The sequence below is a fragment of the Archocentrus centrarchus genome, chromosome 12, assembly GCF_007364275.1.
Source record: "Archocentrus centrarchus isolate MPI-CPG fArcCen1 chromosome 12, fArcCen1, whole genome shotgun sequence".
Lineage (NCBI taxonomy): Eukaryota > Metazoa > Chordata > Actinopteri > Cichliformes > Cichlidae > Archocentrus > Archocentrus centrarchus.
Window position 1 is genome coordinate 14036886 of NC_044357.1, and position 19247 is coordinate 14056132.

A 19247-nucleotide genomic window follows, 5' to 3' on the forward strand; every position below is an offset into this window, starting at 1 on the left:
GTGTGGAGCCAATGTTGTTTTTAGAAATGTGCTTCATTGCTTGAATAAATACAAAAGAAAAGAAAAAGCTATTGTCTCAGAAAAGAGTGTAAAAAAACAAAACAAATGCCCAATCACCTTTGGTCACTAGCCAAGACTTGGGAATAATTAGGACAAGGCTATTTAAAAGTGATAGATACGTTTTTAAAATGAATGCAGGCAATAATGGGCAGCCACTGTAATTTGGCAAGTACCAGAGTAATATGTTGATATCTCTGTGCCAGTTAAGATCTGGGCTGCGGTGTTCTGCACCAACAGGATGCGGTGAAGTCAGCTCTGACTGATGGCAGCATACAGTCATTACAGTAGTCACGACAGGAAAAAGAACAAATCAGTAGCATGCAAATGATCTGATTTTGAAGATTTAAATATTCATATATATATAATCTTATGTTGTGGTCTGTGATCCGGTCTGTTTTTTTTTACTTTTTATTTATAACATTTTGAACAATATACATCAACAATAACATAATGAGGTTTGGGGATGATTTAAAAAATAATAATAATAATAATCAGGTACACATAGGTTTGAGAGTGTTAACGGCTTTACATCCATTCTATATTGGTTATTGTGCACTGTCACTGTGTATAAGGCCCTGCCCTGTCTCTGCAGTCATAGATTAAAAGTCGTGCATTCCATCATCTTAATGTTTTCCACTATGGATATAAAGAGGTTCGTGGTGAGAGGGTCTTTGCAAATCCAGCATTTTGTTATGGCCTTTTTAGCAGATACTAGGAGGATCTTCAGAAGATAAGCATTTTCTGTAGTAAGATCATCCGGAAGACATCCCAAGACCATTAGTATGAATGGGTAGTTGGTGTTAAAGCCCAGTGTTTTTGAGATTAAGGGTATACAGAAGGGTTGTATAGATGGGCAGGTCCAGAATATGTGTCCATGATCTGCCTTGACTTCCCCACAGTTTCTCCAGCAGGATGCAGATGAATTAAGACTTCTGTTTTGGTGTTATGAAGAAGCAGATGATGGCCTTCCAACCGAAGTCCCTTCAGCTGTTGGAGTTAGTTATGTAAACTGCATTCTCCAGATGCTTGTCCACATATCCTCTGAAACCACAATATTCATTTCTTTTTCCCATTTTTGTTTTATATAGTTTGTTGAGTCCCTTTTAAGATTGATCAGGCATTGGTGTAACTTACTTACAAGAGCTTTGTTACTTCCAGTTATATGCATCAAGGAAAATTTTAAGAACTGAAAAATCTCCAAGGGTACCAGTATTTATTATTCTCCAAATATAATCGTGAAGCTACAAGTATTTAAAAAAAAATCTTGTTTCTCCAGCCCATACATCTTACATAGCGTGTCAAAAGCCATAGGTTTAGATTTTTCAATAACTGTACACACTGCAGTAAGATCATGTGATGTCCAGTGTTTAAACCTAATGACTTCAGAAGCAGGTAAAAAAATCAGGATCATAAGCTGGCCACCTAAGAAGTTCTATCTTCCACTGGAGTTGTAGCTGCCCCACCAATTACCTCCAAATTTTCAATCCCAGATTAACCCACTGGTTGGCTGTCAAACATACATCCTTCTCCAAGGATACATGACCAAGTCTAGACTGGATCGGTGTTTCAGAAAGAGTCATCTCTATGTTTTCCATTTTGCACTATAAGATGGGTTGCACCAACACACCAAAGATCTCAACTGAGCAGATATGTAATAATCTCTCAAAGAAGGTTGCACCAAACCCCCTCTCCTTCGGCAACTGCAGGGTAGAAAACTTTACTCGGTCTTTTATTGAGCCAGATGAATCTTGAAATATGTTTGTTCCATTCCCTAAACTGTCAAATCTTGAAGCAGATGGGCTACAGCAGCAGAAGACCACAGTGTGTGCCACTCTTGTAGGCTAAGAATAGGAAACTAAGGCTGCAATTGGCATGGGTTCTCCAAAATTGAACAGAAAATTTGAGAAACATTACTGGGTTTAATGAGTCATGATTGCTGCTGCAGTAGATGGTCTGAATTTGGTGTAAACTACATGAAAGTATGGATCCATCCATGCTATCCCTGTATAAATGAATTGTATAAATAAATTCAGGCTGCTGCTGGTGGTGCAATTTTGTTTTCTTGGCACACTTTGGGCCTCTTGGTACCAATTAAACATTGTTTAAACAGCAGAGCCTACCTGAGCATTTCTGCTAACCATCTCCATCCTTTTATGATCACAGTGTACCCATCTGATGACTGCTTCCAGCAGGATAATGTGCCATGTCACTCAAATCACTTCAAACTGGTTGCTGGAACACGACAATGGCTTCTCAGTACTTAAAATGACCTTCAGTCATGATGATTCACATCATGGATGTACAGCCGATAAATCCGCAGCAGCTGTGTGATGCTATCACGTCAATATGGACCAAAATCTCTGAAGAATGTTTCCAGCACCTTGTTGAGTTTATGCCAAAAAGAATTAAAGTGGCTCTGAAGGCAAAAGCAACTAGCAAGGTGTAACTAATAAAGTGGCCGGTGAGTGTGTGAGTTGTGAAACCGTCCTGTGGACAGTGGAGGACAACATGTTCTCATCCATCCATCACTGGTTGTTGGTTTAGGGGATTGCAATATCTTCCAAGGATTTTGGTAATCTAACATCATCATCAGGATTAGATGTTGTCATGTAGTTTAAAGCAGTAATAATCCTGCCTTGTAGCCACAGAACAACCATGTTGGCCTTGAGAATGTGCTGTATCCAGCCGTCCAGCTGCAGGCTTTACAGTGTGTGAAGAAAAATAATGAGACAGAAGTGCACTCACAAAGGCCTGTCTTTGCAATCAACACTTCCAGCATTTTTTTTTCTTTTTCTTTGAGAGATAGCACAGCTCCATTAACACTGAGACCAGCATGTCTTTTAGTCCTGCAGGACTGGTGGGTAATTGTTGTTCACAACACATTAGTCTACAGCTGTAGGAGCTCACTCTGTTATACTGCAGAATAAAACAGAAAAAAGAAAATGCACATATTAAATAAGATGCACAGGAGTTTTGCCTAGGGAGTGTGGTCAACCCTAGCCTGTGTGTGTGTGTGCGTGTCTGTATATATCTATATATCTATCTATATCTATATAATATATAAATATAGATAGATATATAGATCTATATCTATCTATATAGATCTATATCTATCTATATAGATCTAGATCTCTATAGATCTAGATCTCTATCTCAGATAGATAGATAGATAGATATACACACACACCCAGGACATGCAGTGCAGTAGTTGTGCTCATAAAGTTAAGAGAGACGCTTATAACCCAGTGAGTCTTGATCACCTGATTTAAGCCTCTGTTTAAGATCATCTTCTCAGGCTTGTTCAGACGGCTTTTCCACGGCTGTCACTATTTTAAGACCACTCACTGTTAGTCCTGTTCCAGCCACAGTGGTCCTCAAACTTTGCAAGAACAAACATCAACTTCTGCTTTGACTTTCTCCAAATTTCTCATGCAGAATCATTGCTGGTAGTGAGAACTGGATCTCCAGCTACTACAGAGCAGTTTTCAATTCAGCTGAAGAGTCCATGGTTTCCAAACCGAAATAAGCTTTTTTTTTTTTTTTTTTTTTTTCCTAGTCTATTTTTAAAAGATAGATTGCAGCCTTTTTGATCCCACATCATATCTAAATAATCAAGCCAAAAGAAAGCCAAGACAATCCTCACAGAATTCAGCTCAACAAGATACATTATAAAGAAGTGGTTAGCCTCCTAAAGCAGACTGGTCTCTATTGCAGTTGTCTGTCATTTTTAAGACATAACAGTTGATACAAGAGCAAGTTTGACTACCCCAAAGGTGCACAAGAGTAAGCACAATGACCTTGCACTCTCAGATCTGACAGTATAGAGTTTGCAAAACACCAACAGAGAAGCAGCTGGAGGACATGAAATTGACCCAGATCCACAGGTTAAGCACCAGCTGGATGAGGACAAGCAAGACCTTGTTGAACACCATGCTGAGGGTGTTAATACACCTCCTGGTTAGACTCATTACTGGAAGAGTGGATACGTTTTAAGGAAAATGCTGAAAACTACCCAAACAAAATAATGTATTATGCCAAAAACATGCTGCCTACAACAGCTCCAAAGCTAAGGCGAGGCTGCTCAAGTGTTGAATGAACGTTTGCGATGTGACAGAACGTATGATTGTGTTTGTGTCAATGTGTAACAGCAGCAGCAGACAGAATATCATTTGTCTGCACTAAACACCACAGCAAAGTCATTTTAACCAACACTTCTTGGCAGACTTTTCAAACCACACACGCAACATCTGCATGCCAACTCACATCATCTGAATGCCTGTTTCCTGTTCAAATTCTTGGTATCATGTCAACTGCCCAGCAGAAGTCATTTCAAAATGTCTAAACCATCCTATGATGTGGCTGACCTGATTTCTTAAATGCACTTACAGGAGGACTAACCACCAAGATCATCATAAAAAAAAACAACTCTTAGAACTACTTGGATGATTTCAGACTCATTAAAGAGAAGTCTATATTTTTAAAGATACGTGTTATAGCCTCACATTTCCACAGTGAACAAGGAGATGTGGTTAATTTCGACTAAATCCAGATTATACCATTAATAATAATAATAATAATAATAATAAAAACTAACTTGACATCTTTTTATTAACAAATTCCATTAAAAATATAATAAAGCTCCTAAATCAGTATCATAACACAACCACAACCATCCAATTTGTACAGGATTTCAGTCATTTGAAGACTACACAGCTGCTTCCAGCTGTTTTAGATGACAGGAATTAAACATGTAAAATAAAGAATGATGCTTGATGCATTTCCTCTGATTTTATTTGTTGTTTGTTTATTGGTTCCTCCCTTACAAAGCATCTCACTGTAAATGTATTTACATTTTTGTCAGAGTGGGAGTAACCCTGACCTTCTTTACTTGAAAAACATAGTCACTGTTAACAGAAAATACAACAACCTAAATTAGATGTTATTTCCTGTATTTTAGCGTACTATTATGATGGTTTCTGTGGCAAAAAAATGGAAAATGCAAGCAAAATATTCACTCCTTTGTAGACTGACACTTCCAACAGCAGTATCCAATTGTCACATCAAACGCCTACATCTGAATATTTGACAACATGGTCTGCAATCAGCAAATTCGCAAACAGTATAAAATGTGTGTTCAAAATGGATGGCTAAAACATGTACAAATGCTAAATTCCACATACTTCAACCTTGTAAATGTGAGCCACAGTTCAACTGGAGCGGTCCATTTGGAAACGATCAGACAATGGGGAGAACTGGTGAAGATTATGCATTTCACTTCTTCTTCTTCCTCTTCAGGGCTTTCCACTCTCCCTCCTGGGTGGCCAAGCTGCCCATTAGCTCTTTCACTTTTCTCTTTCTCTCTGCATCCCTGAAACACAGAATGTGCAAAAGTTATAAAGGCTTCTACAAACAGAAGCATGAATATTTTTGGTTTACTTCTAAACGGACACTAGAGTCTTATTCACACCTGTTCATGGCCTCATTGAGCTTCTCTCTGGCCAGGAAGCGCGAGTCCTTTCTGATCTCCCTCAGAGCGCCCTTAAACTCCTTCTTGTACTTATGCTTCAGTCGCTGCTCCTCTCTCTCCTCTCTGGTGCTGCCACGCTTCTTTCCATAGTCCAGCCTGATAAAGACCAAAATTGCACACGTGATATTAAAAACAGAGGCAACGCAAGCAAACAAGCATCGTCACCTTTGGCCACCTGAACAACCTAAAGTGCTCGATCAATTTCTTTTGGCGCTTACACTTCAACAATCTTGGGTGTGAGCAGCTTCAGAGGAATTGGCTTTTTCTTGTCAAAAACGAGTGTACTATGAGTCGCAGGAGCGCTGCTGATGCTCTCCAGGATCTCACTGTTAAGCTTCTGCAATAAAAATGACAACCACTATTACTAAAGAGAAAATTGCTCCAATTAAGAGAAAGATACAAAAAGAAATCAGTACAAATCTGCAACTAACCTGTAATGGCTCTGGTAACATTTGGGTGGAAAGATGTTTTGAAAGAAGCGTTCTAATTGGCTGAAAAATGTGTGCAAAGGAGGGGAAGTCTTTGTAGAGCAGGCAGCACCTCTTCACCAGGTCCAGGCAAGTAGACAAACACATTAACCTGTGAAAACACACAACCACGAACATTTTAGTTTGAGCGTTTTTATCATGTTAATGCAGTTGTGAAGAACAGTAAAACATAACTGAATAATATTTAATATACTTCTATTGTATCAACTTACCAACAATGACGTTTCATGACTGCATTAGTTCAGTGTGTGTGTGTAACACTCTATGTCTTCTTCTTTACACATTTTAGCCTTCAGAGTACACTCACTCTCTCCTTCCCTGCTTTATCACCCAGCAGTAATTACCACATTCACTATCCTCTTCACACACAGCTGCCTGCTTGCATGTGTGTGTGTTACTGTACAGCCTCAAGGAATGCAGAAATTAGACTATGACACTGAGAAGAAGGACTCTCATGCAGCACTGTGCATATAACACTGTGGAGGAGACTGCACTGGATCAGACCGCAAGGCACAGGATTAAAAGATGATTCACTGATTTGATCAAGACTCACTGAGTTATAAGGAAATAAAACACTGGAAAACACATCCTGTCCTTTGTTAATTATTGCAGCGAAATGCTCAGAATTTCAGATAGTGCCCACGCTGACCCCTGTCCTCAGTAAAGCGTGCCTACAAGAGGCCTAGTGCTGAGAAGTGGACCAGTGGAAGAAGGTGGCCTGGTCTAATGAATAATGCCCTCTTTTACATAATGCAGACACCCATGTGAATCTGTCATTCTTCTGGGTAAAACATGGCAGTGGGAAGAAGGCGAGTTGATGGAGGTAGTGTGAACATCTAGTCAATATTCTTCTGGGAAACCCTGGGCCCTAGCATTCATTTTGATGTTATTTTCACACATATCACCCACATAAAGACCGCTTACACCTACTCATGGCAGCAGCATTCCCTGATGACACTGGGATAGCGATCCCAGCCACACAGCAAAAATGGCTCCGAATTTGGTTTGATGGCCATTACAAAGAGTTCATGGTGTTGACCCGGCCTCCATATTCTCTGATCAAATCAACCATCCGTGGGAAAAATGAATCCCCATGGAGTCACCTATCTATAAAGAATCTGCTACTAACATCTCAGTGGCTGATACTACAGGACAACTTCAGTCTTGAGTCTGTGCCTCAACAAATCACAGCTGTTTTGTTTTCATGAGGGAAACCATCAACATCAGTCTAAGTTTACCCTTTTTTTTTTTCCACAAATATGAATTATATTCAAGTGAATTAAATTCTTGCAAACATAACTGCGTTGGAGTCTGTTTCTACACGTTTAATGCATTGTTATCAATAATTATCATTAATTACAATGCATTAATAAGTATTAATTTTAGTTGAGCATGAAAAAAAATGTATGTTCTGACAAACTGTGCACAATCATGGTCTGCTGAAGCCTGTTTACAAGCTTTGCTTTGTGCCCACACACCAGCTGCTGTGTGAAACCATGCTGGCGACTCACCCGGATTCACACAAGTGGATGTATCAGCTCTGAGCCACTCAGCGTGTGCAGGTAAACCAAGTATGAAGGCCTATTTTAGGTTTTCAGATGCAAACAGCGGTGGCTATAATAACAATGAACATGCCTATCGCAAGTTGACTGTATTAGTGCTGCAGAACACGCAGCTGGTTATAGGAAAAATCTGTATGAATGCTTCAATTTGGTCCTGACAGAAAAAAAACAAAAACAAATGAATTTGTCTTTTTTTCACTTCTAAAAATGGTTAATAATGAGGCTCATTTCTAGTCCAGTCTACTAATTTCCTTTTTGGTGATCCAAACTGAACATGAGACGCTGTGTGAAGGAGAGCACAAAAGATTTTCTCACACTCCCTCTCTGTCCTCCTACTGTGCCTATAACTGTCTCCAGGAACGTGTTAATCTCTGTTATTACATGGTATTCATACATACTATAATTTTAATAGCTAATAATGGCATTCTGAGATTTACAGATTATTTTGTTGTTTTATTCAGCTACTCTAACAAAGGAACAACAAGGATTATGCTACCACACTGCTGAGGCTCCTGTCTTAATGTGCTGCACTGATGTGCCCCTTGTGTTTTAGACAAATGGTAAATGGACCGGTACTTAAATAGCACTTTTCCACTCTGAGCACTGAGACTGCTTTTTTGTTCTTACTACAAACCCCATTCACCTAATCACACACACATTCATACAAGCACTTTCTATAAATAAGCCCCCTGTCTTACATTGTAAAGCTTTATTTTCATGGACTCTCGAATGCAAGGCTGACTTAGTGAACATGCAGTTGAACACTTTGTCTAACTTCTGTTTCAGCTCTGCAGCCAAAAAGATCAGCTACAGAACATCCCACCTTACACCAAAGTCACTGCATTCATTTTAAATTTAAACTCTTTATTATATGATTCTGATGTACTGAGCTCTTCGCTTATGTTTTGTGTTGTATTTTGCCTTTCTGAGCTTTTTTGTTCTGTGTCATTGCTCTTATTTTATTAAGTTAAGCTGTTTTTCATGTTTTGGCTGCTTTAACACTGTAATTGCCCAGCTTTTAGGATAAATAAAGTACTTTTATCTATTTAGAACAGCCACACTGATTATTTGTATTGGAGCTGAAAGAATTTGGACCGTGGTTAACTTCCCAAACAAGCACTGGTGCCCTAGTTCTTGTTTGAGAATTAGAAGAAGCATTTGGGCCCAGAAATGATGAATTACATTAGACTTAACAAGCAGATTCAGGTTTGCATTAAAAGCACTCCCCACTTACCTGTGGTTATCTCTATCAGGGTCGTTTTCAAGGTCCAGCTTCTGAGTAGCAGAGAGTGGGAGGCTTTTTTTGCTCCAGCTCCTGCAGGACTCTGAAGATGACATCACTAAGAGATCACTGTATTTTCCAGACGTCCTGAAGGGTGGCACCACACTGTAACCTGCAACACAATGTTAAAGTATGTCAGTTCAGCTTCACACCTTAACCAACATACCTGGTGTATAAAAGTGTAATACCTAGCGAAGCCTTGTCCTGCACTGCCAGGTGTAGCGTCCCAGCCAGGAAGTTGATGAGCTCGGGCAGGAAGCGCTTTGAAAAAGAAATATACTCCACTGCCAGACAGCAAAGGACTAAACCTGATGTTAGGTCCCGTAATGATCTCACTGGACACTGAAAAATTACAAGACACAGACTCAACCACACACATCCATCCAACATTACCTGTATTATGCACTGAGAGACACTTCTGGAAAGAAAACACTGAATACCTGCACAGGTTTAAGGTGCATATATTAAAGGTCTCTTATGTAAAGAAAACACAAAAAAATAAAGTATAAGGGTGAGGGGCTCGATTCAAAGAGAGATGTGAAGCCCCACGAGAAACCACACTGTGACACACAAGCACATGCATGGTAGCAGCTAGGCAAGATTAGCACTCAAAATAAAATCCTGAACAGCTCTAACAACACAGATATTAAGAAACAAATATAATGTCTGTGTGTACCTTGGTGAGAGCCTGGCTGATGAAAAGCAGCGCTGGAGTTGTAACTGGGTGCCTGAAGTCTGAGGTAGGAAACAGCAGGGCTGTCACCTTCAGGTAGATAAGCTTAAGACACAAAAAATATATATACAAATGAAGGTGCAGCACATACCAATAACAAGTCCTTTTACATAAGAAACGTCCTATTTATAATCCTAATTCAAAGCAGATGGGACAAAGTGTAAGAAGTAAATAAGCAATGTTGAAGTTGAGAAAATTTACTGACATTTGCTATTAAATGCCTACCAAATTATTTAGAAGAACAGATGCACTTCTACCACAGTCGCAGCTTCATTTTGATTAATATAATTTTAAACAGTCTCCAACTGTTGAACTGCCAGAAACAGATGGGCAAAGAGAGGAGCTGATAAAAAGTAAGCTTCATTTCTTACCCCAGGCTCGGGGCAGCAGAGTAAATGATTAGAAGCATGCTTTGCTAACTTTCACTGTGAGCGGTGGCTGAGCAGTGGAGGCAGAAATAAACAGGCTTTTCAACATTATTCCCCTTCCCTTCACAGCAGTGGATTAGTGAGCCATATTTACAGCGCAGACTGGTTGGCTAAGCTAAAGAAAACTCAAACTCAGAAAAGAATTTTACTAGAAAACAAAAGAAAAATAACTAAGTATTTACAACTTAAAGATGATTATTCAAAACTAAATCAAACTGCTATAGAAACTATTTACACCAGGCTAAACTTTCATTCACTGAGGCCCCTGACAGTACACTGCAGCATGCTCACCACGCAACTCCTGTCTATATAGTCAGTAGGTCCTCCCATTCCAGGAAATAACAATTAAATACCATTCAAAGACAATGGTAATAAGTTAACAGTAATGTAAATGTAGATATATTTAGCGGTATGATTAGGCTCTCTTCAGGATTTCATGACTAACATGGCAGCAATACAAACACAAACACACACACACACACACACACACACAACGCAGCCAAGTTAAAAGCACTGTGTAGTGTGTTTAGAGGTCACGGTCCTCCCCATGACATTCACCATCTACAGACACTGATCAAGAGCAGTTGTGATGAAATCAAATGTTAAGAAAACAACAACAAGCTCTATCCACCACATGCTTTCTCTATATAACACTGGAAGGTCTTAACATTGATTCCAGCATTGATTCTACCTGAAGTGAAAACAGTGCGGACCTGCAAATTGTCCACTCTCTGAATCAACTGACATTTAAAGCCTCCAAAATCTATACACACCCTGGTGAACATCAAACACATTTACCACATTCAAAGTAAGTAATCCCTACCATGTCTAGTGTAGGGAAAGCAGCATGACCTTTGGCCTCAATCACCTCCTCCATGCTATGAGCAGCATCTCCAAGGATGCTCTGCATAGACTTACAGGCTGCTTCTGGAAACATCTGGCACAGAGCGTACACCTCACTGCAGAAAGAGGTTCAAAAGGTAAAGAAATGTGTTTATTTCGAGGACTAAAAATTTTAAAGCAGTAAAGCATCCTTTTGAACTCACGGCATGAGTTTATCAATGGTGGTAAGTTCGGGTGGACTCCTGACGGCCAGCTCTCCGATGTACTCCAACAGAAAGCCAAACAGTTTCTGAAAGAGAGAGAGCGCTGTAAGTTCACAGAACACTGAAATCTGCCTACGGACACGTGCATCCAACTCTGTATTGTACCTGCAGCTTGAGCTTATTGCCTACAGCCAAACTAGGGTGGTTGCTCTTTTGAGTTCTGGCCACAATGAGGCGCTGGTTGTCAGAGGTGTGACCACATAGCATATTTTTCAGATCACTGTAGCTTTCAGGGGCTATGAGAGGAAAAAAAGAATATAAGAACAATACAATATTGGATATTTTGTGAGGGAAAGATGGTGATTAAAGCTCAACTGAGCATCACTATTAAAGAGAGAAAATACCTAAAAAAAAATACATTAAAAACAATCTAGTAAGTAATCATTTCCATTACCAGCAAATGTGTATGGGAGCTCTGATTTGGCTGCCTCCTGCTGGGCTCTCATTTCTTCTTTGGTCTTCTTCGGTTTGGCGCTAGCTTCTTTATCCTCCTCATTCTCGCTTTCTTGCTCAGAATCAAGATCTGAGTGACCATCTTCTTCATCGCTTCCCTCCTCCTCTTCCTCAACTTCATCCTCCTCTTCTGCATCCGATTCCTGTTCCTCACCACTGTCTCCCTCTCCTTCCTCTTCATCTTCACCCTCATCTTCTTCTGCTTCCTCCTCCCCAAGGTTCCATTTTCCATCCTATAGACAGAAATGAAACTCTCTCCATATTAACATAAAATAAAGAATATCCCAAAGTAAAATAACTGTTCCATATTGTGCTGCCCCCCACTCCCACCCCACCTGATAAGCCAGAGTCTTCTTGTCATGCTTATCCAGAATGAAGCCATCGTTGAGGTCATCAGCAGACAAGTGGATTTGACTTTGTGCACCATCCCCAACTTCGTCTCCCATCATCCTCCTCAGGCGATCAGCCTGTAGAAAGATCGAGCATTAACATCAAAGTGCTCGACAGCTGCAAACATGAGGCAAATTTCTGCAGATTAAACATACCTCTAGTTTCTGCAGCTTCTCTCTCTCTTCCTTGGCTAATTCCTCTGGAGTTTTCATTTTCTCTGAGGGCTGAGCCTTCATCTCAAAGCCGAGCTCTCTGACCATCATGTCATATTCGTCCCGCTAGAAAACACAAAAAAATGGAAGCAACTGGCTTTTATGTTTTTTTAAAAAAAAAAGCACACCTTTGGGTGGAACGACCTTTAGCAGAATCATTTGTGCATTCTTACTTTGGGTTTCTCCTCCGGTTTGTCAGCGCGTTCAGCTTTAGGCGTCTTTTTCACCATCAGAGCCTGTATGTTCTTCCACTCCTGGTCCAGCTTCTCAGTCAGCTCCTGGGCCTCCTCTCTCTGCACCTGGCGTTCCCTCTGAGAACAAAGCCAAAACATCAGTCATTTGAAACCAGATCTCCTCTAGAACATCAATACAATCATTACTAAGAGAAAAGGCAACAGCCAGAGATGCCTCACCAGTTTAGCACATTCTTTAATCAGTAACAATATGGCATACAAAATGGAACAAAATCCATCAGCAGGGCTGTGTTACAGGCTCACCTTCTCCTGCTTGGATTTCTGGATGAGCTCTTCAATGAGCTCCTGCCTGGTCTTGGCCCTCTGGGCTCCTTCCTGCTCCTCCTGCTGCTCCCCTGATGTCTTCTTCCTGAGGAGACCCCCTCCTCCTCCGAAGTGGGATGCAGTCAGCTCAGCTACATGTGAAAGAAAAATATTGTCACTAATAAATACCAAAAAATAAATCTCTAATAACATAATAACACTTGTGTTCACTCAAACCTGTGGGCTGGGTATATATATATATATATATATATATATATATATATATATATATATATATATATATATATTAGGGGTGGGACTCGATTAAAAAAATTAATCGAATTAATTACAAGCTTTGTAATTAATTAATCGAAATTAATCGCATTTTAATCGCATTTCAATATTTGACATGATAAATATTAATTTAAGTTTAGTTGATGAATGAATCAATATACATAAGCTTAAACTTCAAAATTTTGTTTATTTTCCCTACAGTCTACTACACAGACCAATGAAGGGTGGAAGTGCTCCTGTGATAAGCAAACTCCTGAAATTAAAGTTAAGCATCATAACTGGATAGTTTTATTCAACATTAATGTCTCACTTGTTATAGTTGGAAATTAATCATTCTCTCAGTTGTATTCCTTGATGTTGAAATGTGTTATGTTTGTTTTAACAGCTTATTTTGAGTTAAAGACTTAAAATTAAACCACAAAAAGGAGAAAAAGTTCGTTTTCCGTTTAACCAGCTGCTTTTACACAGCTGTGCTTCACACTCACGGTTGCTAGGCGACATGAGCTACGCAGAGGTGGACATTGTGCGTCGATATAACCTGTATGCCGGGAACTCGTGCACTGAGAAACGTTCCACGGTTCAAAGTGCGATTAAAATGCGTTAAAATTTTTAACGCGTTAATTTCCCCGTAATTAATTAATCGAAATTATATATATATATATATATATATATATATATATGGAATGCCATTTAGGAAATATAATATATATATATATATATTAAAATGAGAATCTGAATATATAGAATGAAACTTGAATATTCAGACTTTCATTCAATATATTCAGACTCTCACTTTAATATATATATATAATATTTCCTAAACGGCATTCCATATATATATTATATATATATATATATATATATATATATATATATATATATATATATATATATATATATATTCCAGCGTGCATAAAAATACACACAGACTATAACAACCATGTGCATGTAGAAAACATTCATTCATTCTGTGCTTAGACTCACCAGACAATAGACCTTTTTCTTCTGATTCATCATCACTGTTCACAATGTCATTGAATTTCTCCATTTCAGCCAGAGACTGGCCATAATGAGTCAGCTCTTCCTCCTCATTCAGATTGTATACGTCCTTCTTTTCGTGGACACGCTAACGATAAAATGCAAAATAATAGAAGGTGTAGGTTTAGTACATCTGCACATAAGCCAGTTTATTTTCCCTTTTTTCATTTACGCATTTAAGATAGCTTTAGCGTGACCGGGTAGGTCAATAAGTATTTGAACACGATTCACATTTTGCCTCAGTGGATAGATTAGAAATTAACCAGTTAAGCCTGCACAAAAGATATATATTGTCTTCTTAACGTCCAGCTTTAATTCAAGTGGTTCAATTCACCGTTTTTAAAGAAATTGGGGGCATTCATTTTTATAGGTTTCAAAGTAACTAGATAATCTACTATGACTGTGCCAAGCCTTTACTGCAGCCACCTTCAGTTGCTATTTGTTTTGGGAGTCTTTGTGCATTCAACTTTGTCTTCAGTAAGTAAACAGCATACTCAGTTGGGACGAGGTCAGTAGACTGATGTGACCATAATCAAAGTTTTTGCCTTGAGACTGTCTTGGGATGCTTTTGATGCATGTTTTGCATCATTATTAATCTGCAATGTGAGGCATATTACTGGTTTTACAGCATAACTTTGGAAGTAAAAAGGGAGTGTCCTTGGCTTGACTAGATGTTACAAATGGGTTTTTCTGAATCAAAGGAAGAATTCAGTGATCATCTTTCTTAATTGTCTTCTGTGGTCTTCCAGGCTTTTTGGTGTTGCTGAGCTGGCCATCACATTCCTTCTTTTTAAGAATGTGCTAGATTGCTGATTTGGCCACTCTTAATTCTTGGTCATACTTCCCGCATCTTTGAGTCTGGGCACGAGTTACGTAAATTTCCTCATCAGATGGTGAGTGCGAAGGTCTGTCTGCATACCTGCCAATTTTTTGTGCCCGTGCGGACTCATCCACTGAGACTTTACATTAAAATGCGCCAACTACACATGCACCCCAGGCGGCAGTCTTCAAAATAAGTATGACACAAGCAGCTACTCGGCTGTCGTGCCTCCATGTCCACAACAGAGTAAAATCGAGGCTTTACAGTTTCTGTGCTTTCACTGACACATCTCGAATCAACTCTAGAAATTATGTCTTGTTAATCTGTCATGGAATAATGAGGAAACAGGTCTCACCTGACCATAAAACTACTCATTCGTTAACTGTAAGTGACAAAAAGGCCTCATTTAGAATTGTAAATGAATCATGTAAGATGTACAAACTGATTTATTAAACTAATGATAAAAAGTGCTATATCCACCACAACAGAAAAATAAAACACATCAGCCTCCCCCTGCATGCTTGCCTTATTTTATCCATTCATAACCTGTAAATCAGAACCTGATAATAAATGCACATCACATCACTGACCTGTCTCTCCATCGTGAACCTCTGGAGGATTTTGTCTTCTGGTGCCATCTTGGTGTCATACTCTCCAAAACGTCTGTCAATAAATTTGCTGGATTTGTTCTTCTGTTTGTATTCCTTCAGTAGGGTCTCTTTTCTCTACAGACAAAAAATAAAAAAAGAACTGCTTATGAGTTATATCGGCTCCCTCTCAGGTAAACATGCACACAAGTTCTCTCCACATTCTGTGTCCTTAAGACCATGCAATGTTAGAAAAACAAACACATACACAAAAATTAGAAGCAAAAAATGATGAAGATTTTACTTTTCTTCACACTTCTGCCTGTATTTAGACTGGTTCACAGCTCTCTCTGTTCTTACAATCCTCTCAGTGACTCCTGCAGAAAGTCCCTCTCCCAGCATGACTCTGTGAGCGCCAGGCTTCACAGCACAGATAGTGTTGAACGCACGACGAGCTGTGAGCAACGACTGCCAGATACGGTGCCGCAACAGAAAAGTTTGTGGCTGCACTACTCTGGATCTTTGGAGATTTTGGCCAAAGAAGCAGAGCTCACAGTTATCAAAACAGGTAAGGCGAGTATTTCTTTAAGTTGCCAGGTTAGCAGGAATGCTTCAGTTTGGGACTTAAGAACAGGCTCCCATATCATCGCAGGGATGTTGGTGCCAGAAACAAAACATTACAAAGATTTTTTTTTTTTTTTTAACTTAATTTCATGCATGACTTACATGATGTTTAGTGCTGACACCTATTTCTCTAATGTTCTTTGAACTGTCGCGCAGGGTTGTGTAACTACTCTGTCAAAAATATGAATGTAATTTAATAAAACAGCACTGAGCACCAGCAAATGTATGACGTTTTCATTATAACCCTTTGCAGCGAGCTCACACCTGAACACAAGCTCAACAGAGAGTCCATTAAAAACACGAGCCTGTCTCTTACCTTACTGATGGCTTTGGATCGAGACACACCGGGCAGACCCACATCATGCTTGCTTTTTCTCCCGAGAACATCAAATTTCTTTCTGTTGATTTTCACCTCAAACGGGTTGTTTTTGATCTCAGCGGAGGTTTTGGTCTTTCGGACCTTATCAGCAAGGTTCCTCTTCTTAGGCGCCTTCCCCATCTGTAACAAAGCAACGTATGAGCTAACATCACTGCCTCGACATCCCCTGTGGCTGTTTACATTTTGAATTTGAGGTCCTATAATGGTTTTAAAAAAATAACAAATCCTTCCTTGAAGTCTCGCTTGTTTTCCTGTGACTACTGTGTGGTACACTTTAATATACCACACAGTTAATATTAGCTAAAAACTAGCTTTTTAGAATTTCAAGTTCACGAAAGAGACACACCTGTAGGTAAAATATCAAAAGGGAAAAATGTGGAGCTACTTTCTAGACAATTAGCTTCGCTATGAACCGTCAGCAGCTTGTAAACAAACTCACATTTTCACAGACGGGAGGCGTTTACCGTTTAGCCGCGGTGACGAGTCGAATTAGTAAATCCAGGCGGAACAAAACATGAGTGAGAAAACCTCTAACAACGCGTAATTCAATAAATAATTGTTCAATATTTTACTGCCCACGTTGCTTCACTGAGTTTCAATTTTTTTTTCCAGCGTGCACAGCCTGAGGTGAAAGTTCACCACAATGAAGCTGACAAGAGCCACTTCCGCCGGGACGACTCCTTGCAGCGCCTCTAGCGTCTAAAGTTGGAAGTTCACGCTTCAAAATAAAGAAGAAGGGTACACGCAGACAGACTGACACAGAGAGACAGACAGCTACTCACATTCACACCTTTAGGCAATTTAAAACCACCAGTTAACCTAAACATGGGGAAAACATGCAAACTCCACACAGAAAGGCCATCACCAGATGGTGGATTCAAACCCAGGACCTTGCCTGCCTTCACTGACTAACATGTTGATCCAAAGTTTCCCATAAGTTTTCAGAATCAGAATACTTCATTAATGCCTTTGCAGGAACGTTTTTGTTACAGATGCTCACTTAAAATCTAAATATGAAAAACAGAAAATGTAAACTCTTTATATTAAAAAAAAAAAAAGTAAATACATGTCAAAATGCTAAATAAATAAAATAAATATTTAAAAGTTACAGGTTTGGCCATTGCTCAGGTAGTAGATTGTGGGGTTGGAAGGTTGGTGGTCCATGTGTTGAAGTATCATTGGGCAAGTACCCTGATGTGCCCCTGATTCATCCAGTCAGGGTGTGAGCGTGTGTGTCAGATAAAAGTAGGGGCAGCACAGTATGTGGTCTTTCTGTGGGGTGCTCGCATGTTCTCCCCATGTCTGGTTCTCTCTGGGTACTCCAGCTTTCTCCCACAGTCCAAAAACAGGTTAACTGGTGATTCTAAAACTGGTGACCTGTTCAGAGTGTACCTTGCCTCTCACCCTGTGACAGCTGGGATGGGTTGCAACCCTCCTGTGATCCTGAATGGGATAAACGGAAGTAGATGGATGGATGTTCCAGAGTTAAAACAATACTATGTATCGTATAGAAAAACTATTACAAGTACAAATAGTCCAGGTGTCATAATGATGAATTGTAAAATTTGATGGGCATAGGCAGGAATGACTTTCTGTGGCGCATCATGGTGGAATTTTCTGCTGTCCTGTGACTGTATAGCATGAGATGGAGAAGGTATGAAGAATTGTCCAATACTGACCCTAACTTAGACACCGTCCTCCTTTCTGAAAGCTCTCTCAGAGAGTCAAGCTCTACACCCACAACATTACCGGCCTTGCTGATCAGTTTATTGAGTCTGTTGTTATCAGCTCCCCTCAGTCTGTCGCCCCAGCACACCACAGACTCATAAAACATCCTGAGAATGGTCCAGCAGATGTTAAAGGACCTCAGTTATCTCAGGAAATAGAGATGGCTTGTAGAGGGCCTCTGTATAATGTTCACTGTCTGTGTGAACACAGAGGTATTTGTAATCCTCCTCTATCTCCCCCACAGACCCCATGGATGGAAACAGGGGTCAGCGGCATTCTGGCTTTCTTCATGTCCACAACCAGTTCATTAGTGTTTGCTGCATTAAGCTGCAGATGGTTTTGCTTGCACCATGTAAGAAAGTTGCCCACCACCTCCTCATCATCCTCTCTGATCCATCTCACTGCTGCAGAGTCATCAGAAAACCTCTGAAGGTGGCAGGTCTCTGTGCAATAGCTGAAGTCCATGGTGTATAGGGTGAAGCGAAAGGGAGAGAGGACAGTCCCCTGCCGGGTGGTTTTCATTATGGGTTGAGATCTGGGAAGACTATAATTTGGATCTGCATCCTTTTCATACCATTCAAATATTCAGTGACCCTTTGCTCAACTCTGAAGCAACTAAATTAACTGGCTTAAAAATACTTAGAGCATATTTTGTTCCTTCTTTACTTTCAACCCCCCTTCTTTCTCTATTTTACCTGCCTGTGATCAGGTAAAATAGAGACAGAAAATTACACCATCAAATCAAAAACGTTATGTGGTGAATTATATTTAAAAATGTAATTATGAAGCAAGAAGATCACATGATGGCTTGTTTCTACATCCCTGTCCAGCCAGCTCAAACACTCTACTGAGGCTTCATGAGTAAAAGGCCTTCAGTGAAGTAATGAGGTGCTCTAGTAAAACTGGCAGTGTGGACGACTGTCCACTCACTCGCAGCACAAACTAAAACACAGTAAAATGTCTGCACTCGTTAATAGGTCGAGCTTTTGTGAGCTAAGCAATCAGATATTTCAGCTTCATGGCAATGCATTTAATTTAT

The 19247-nt window shown here is 39.8% G+C and overlaps 1 protein-coding gene across 2 annotated transcripts; it reads right to left on the bottom strand.

Annotated features, from left to right (window-relative positions):
• Positions 1-4822: 4822 nt before the first annotated feature.
• nop14 (NOP14 nucleolar protein homolog (yeast)) lies at positions 4823-17108 on the bottom strand. Of its 2 annotated transcripts, none has more exons than XM_030742567.1 (19): positions 16945-17108; positions 16418-16600; positions 15481-15615; positions 14017-14158; positions 12739-12890; positions 12415-12552; positions 12185-12307; positions 11975-12106; positions 11581-11872; positions 11292-11422; positions 11127-11212; positions 10904-11039; positions 9596-9697; positions 9108-9261; positions 8872-9031; positions 6019-6166; positions 5806-5924; positions 5528-5683; positions 4823-5428 (listed from the first exon to the last, which is right to left on the bottom strand). In XM_030742567.1, the coding sequence occupies exons 2-19, from the start codon at positions 16598-16600 to the stop codon at positions 5332-5334; spliced, it is 2586 nt and encodes an 861-aa protein (XP_030598427.1). In that variant the 5' UTR covers positions 16945-17108; the 3' UTR covers positions 4823-5331. The 2 variants fall into 2 exon arrangements, with proteins under 2 accessions (XP_030598427.1, XP_030598426.1); XM_030742566.1 differs by having other exon boundaries at positions 16920-17108.
• Positions 17109-19247: the final 2139 nt, after the last annotated feature.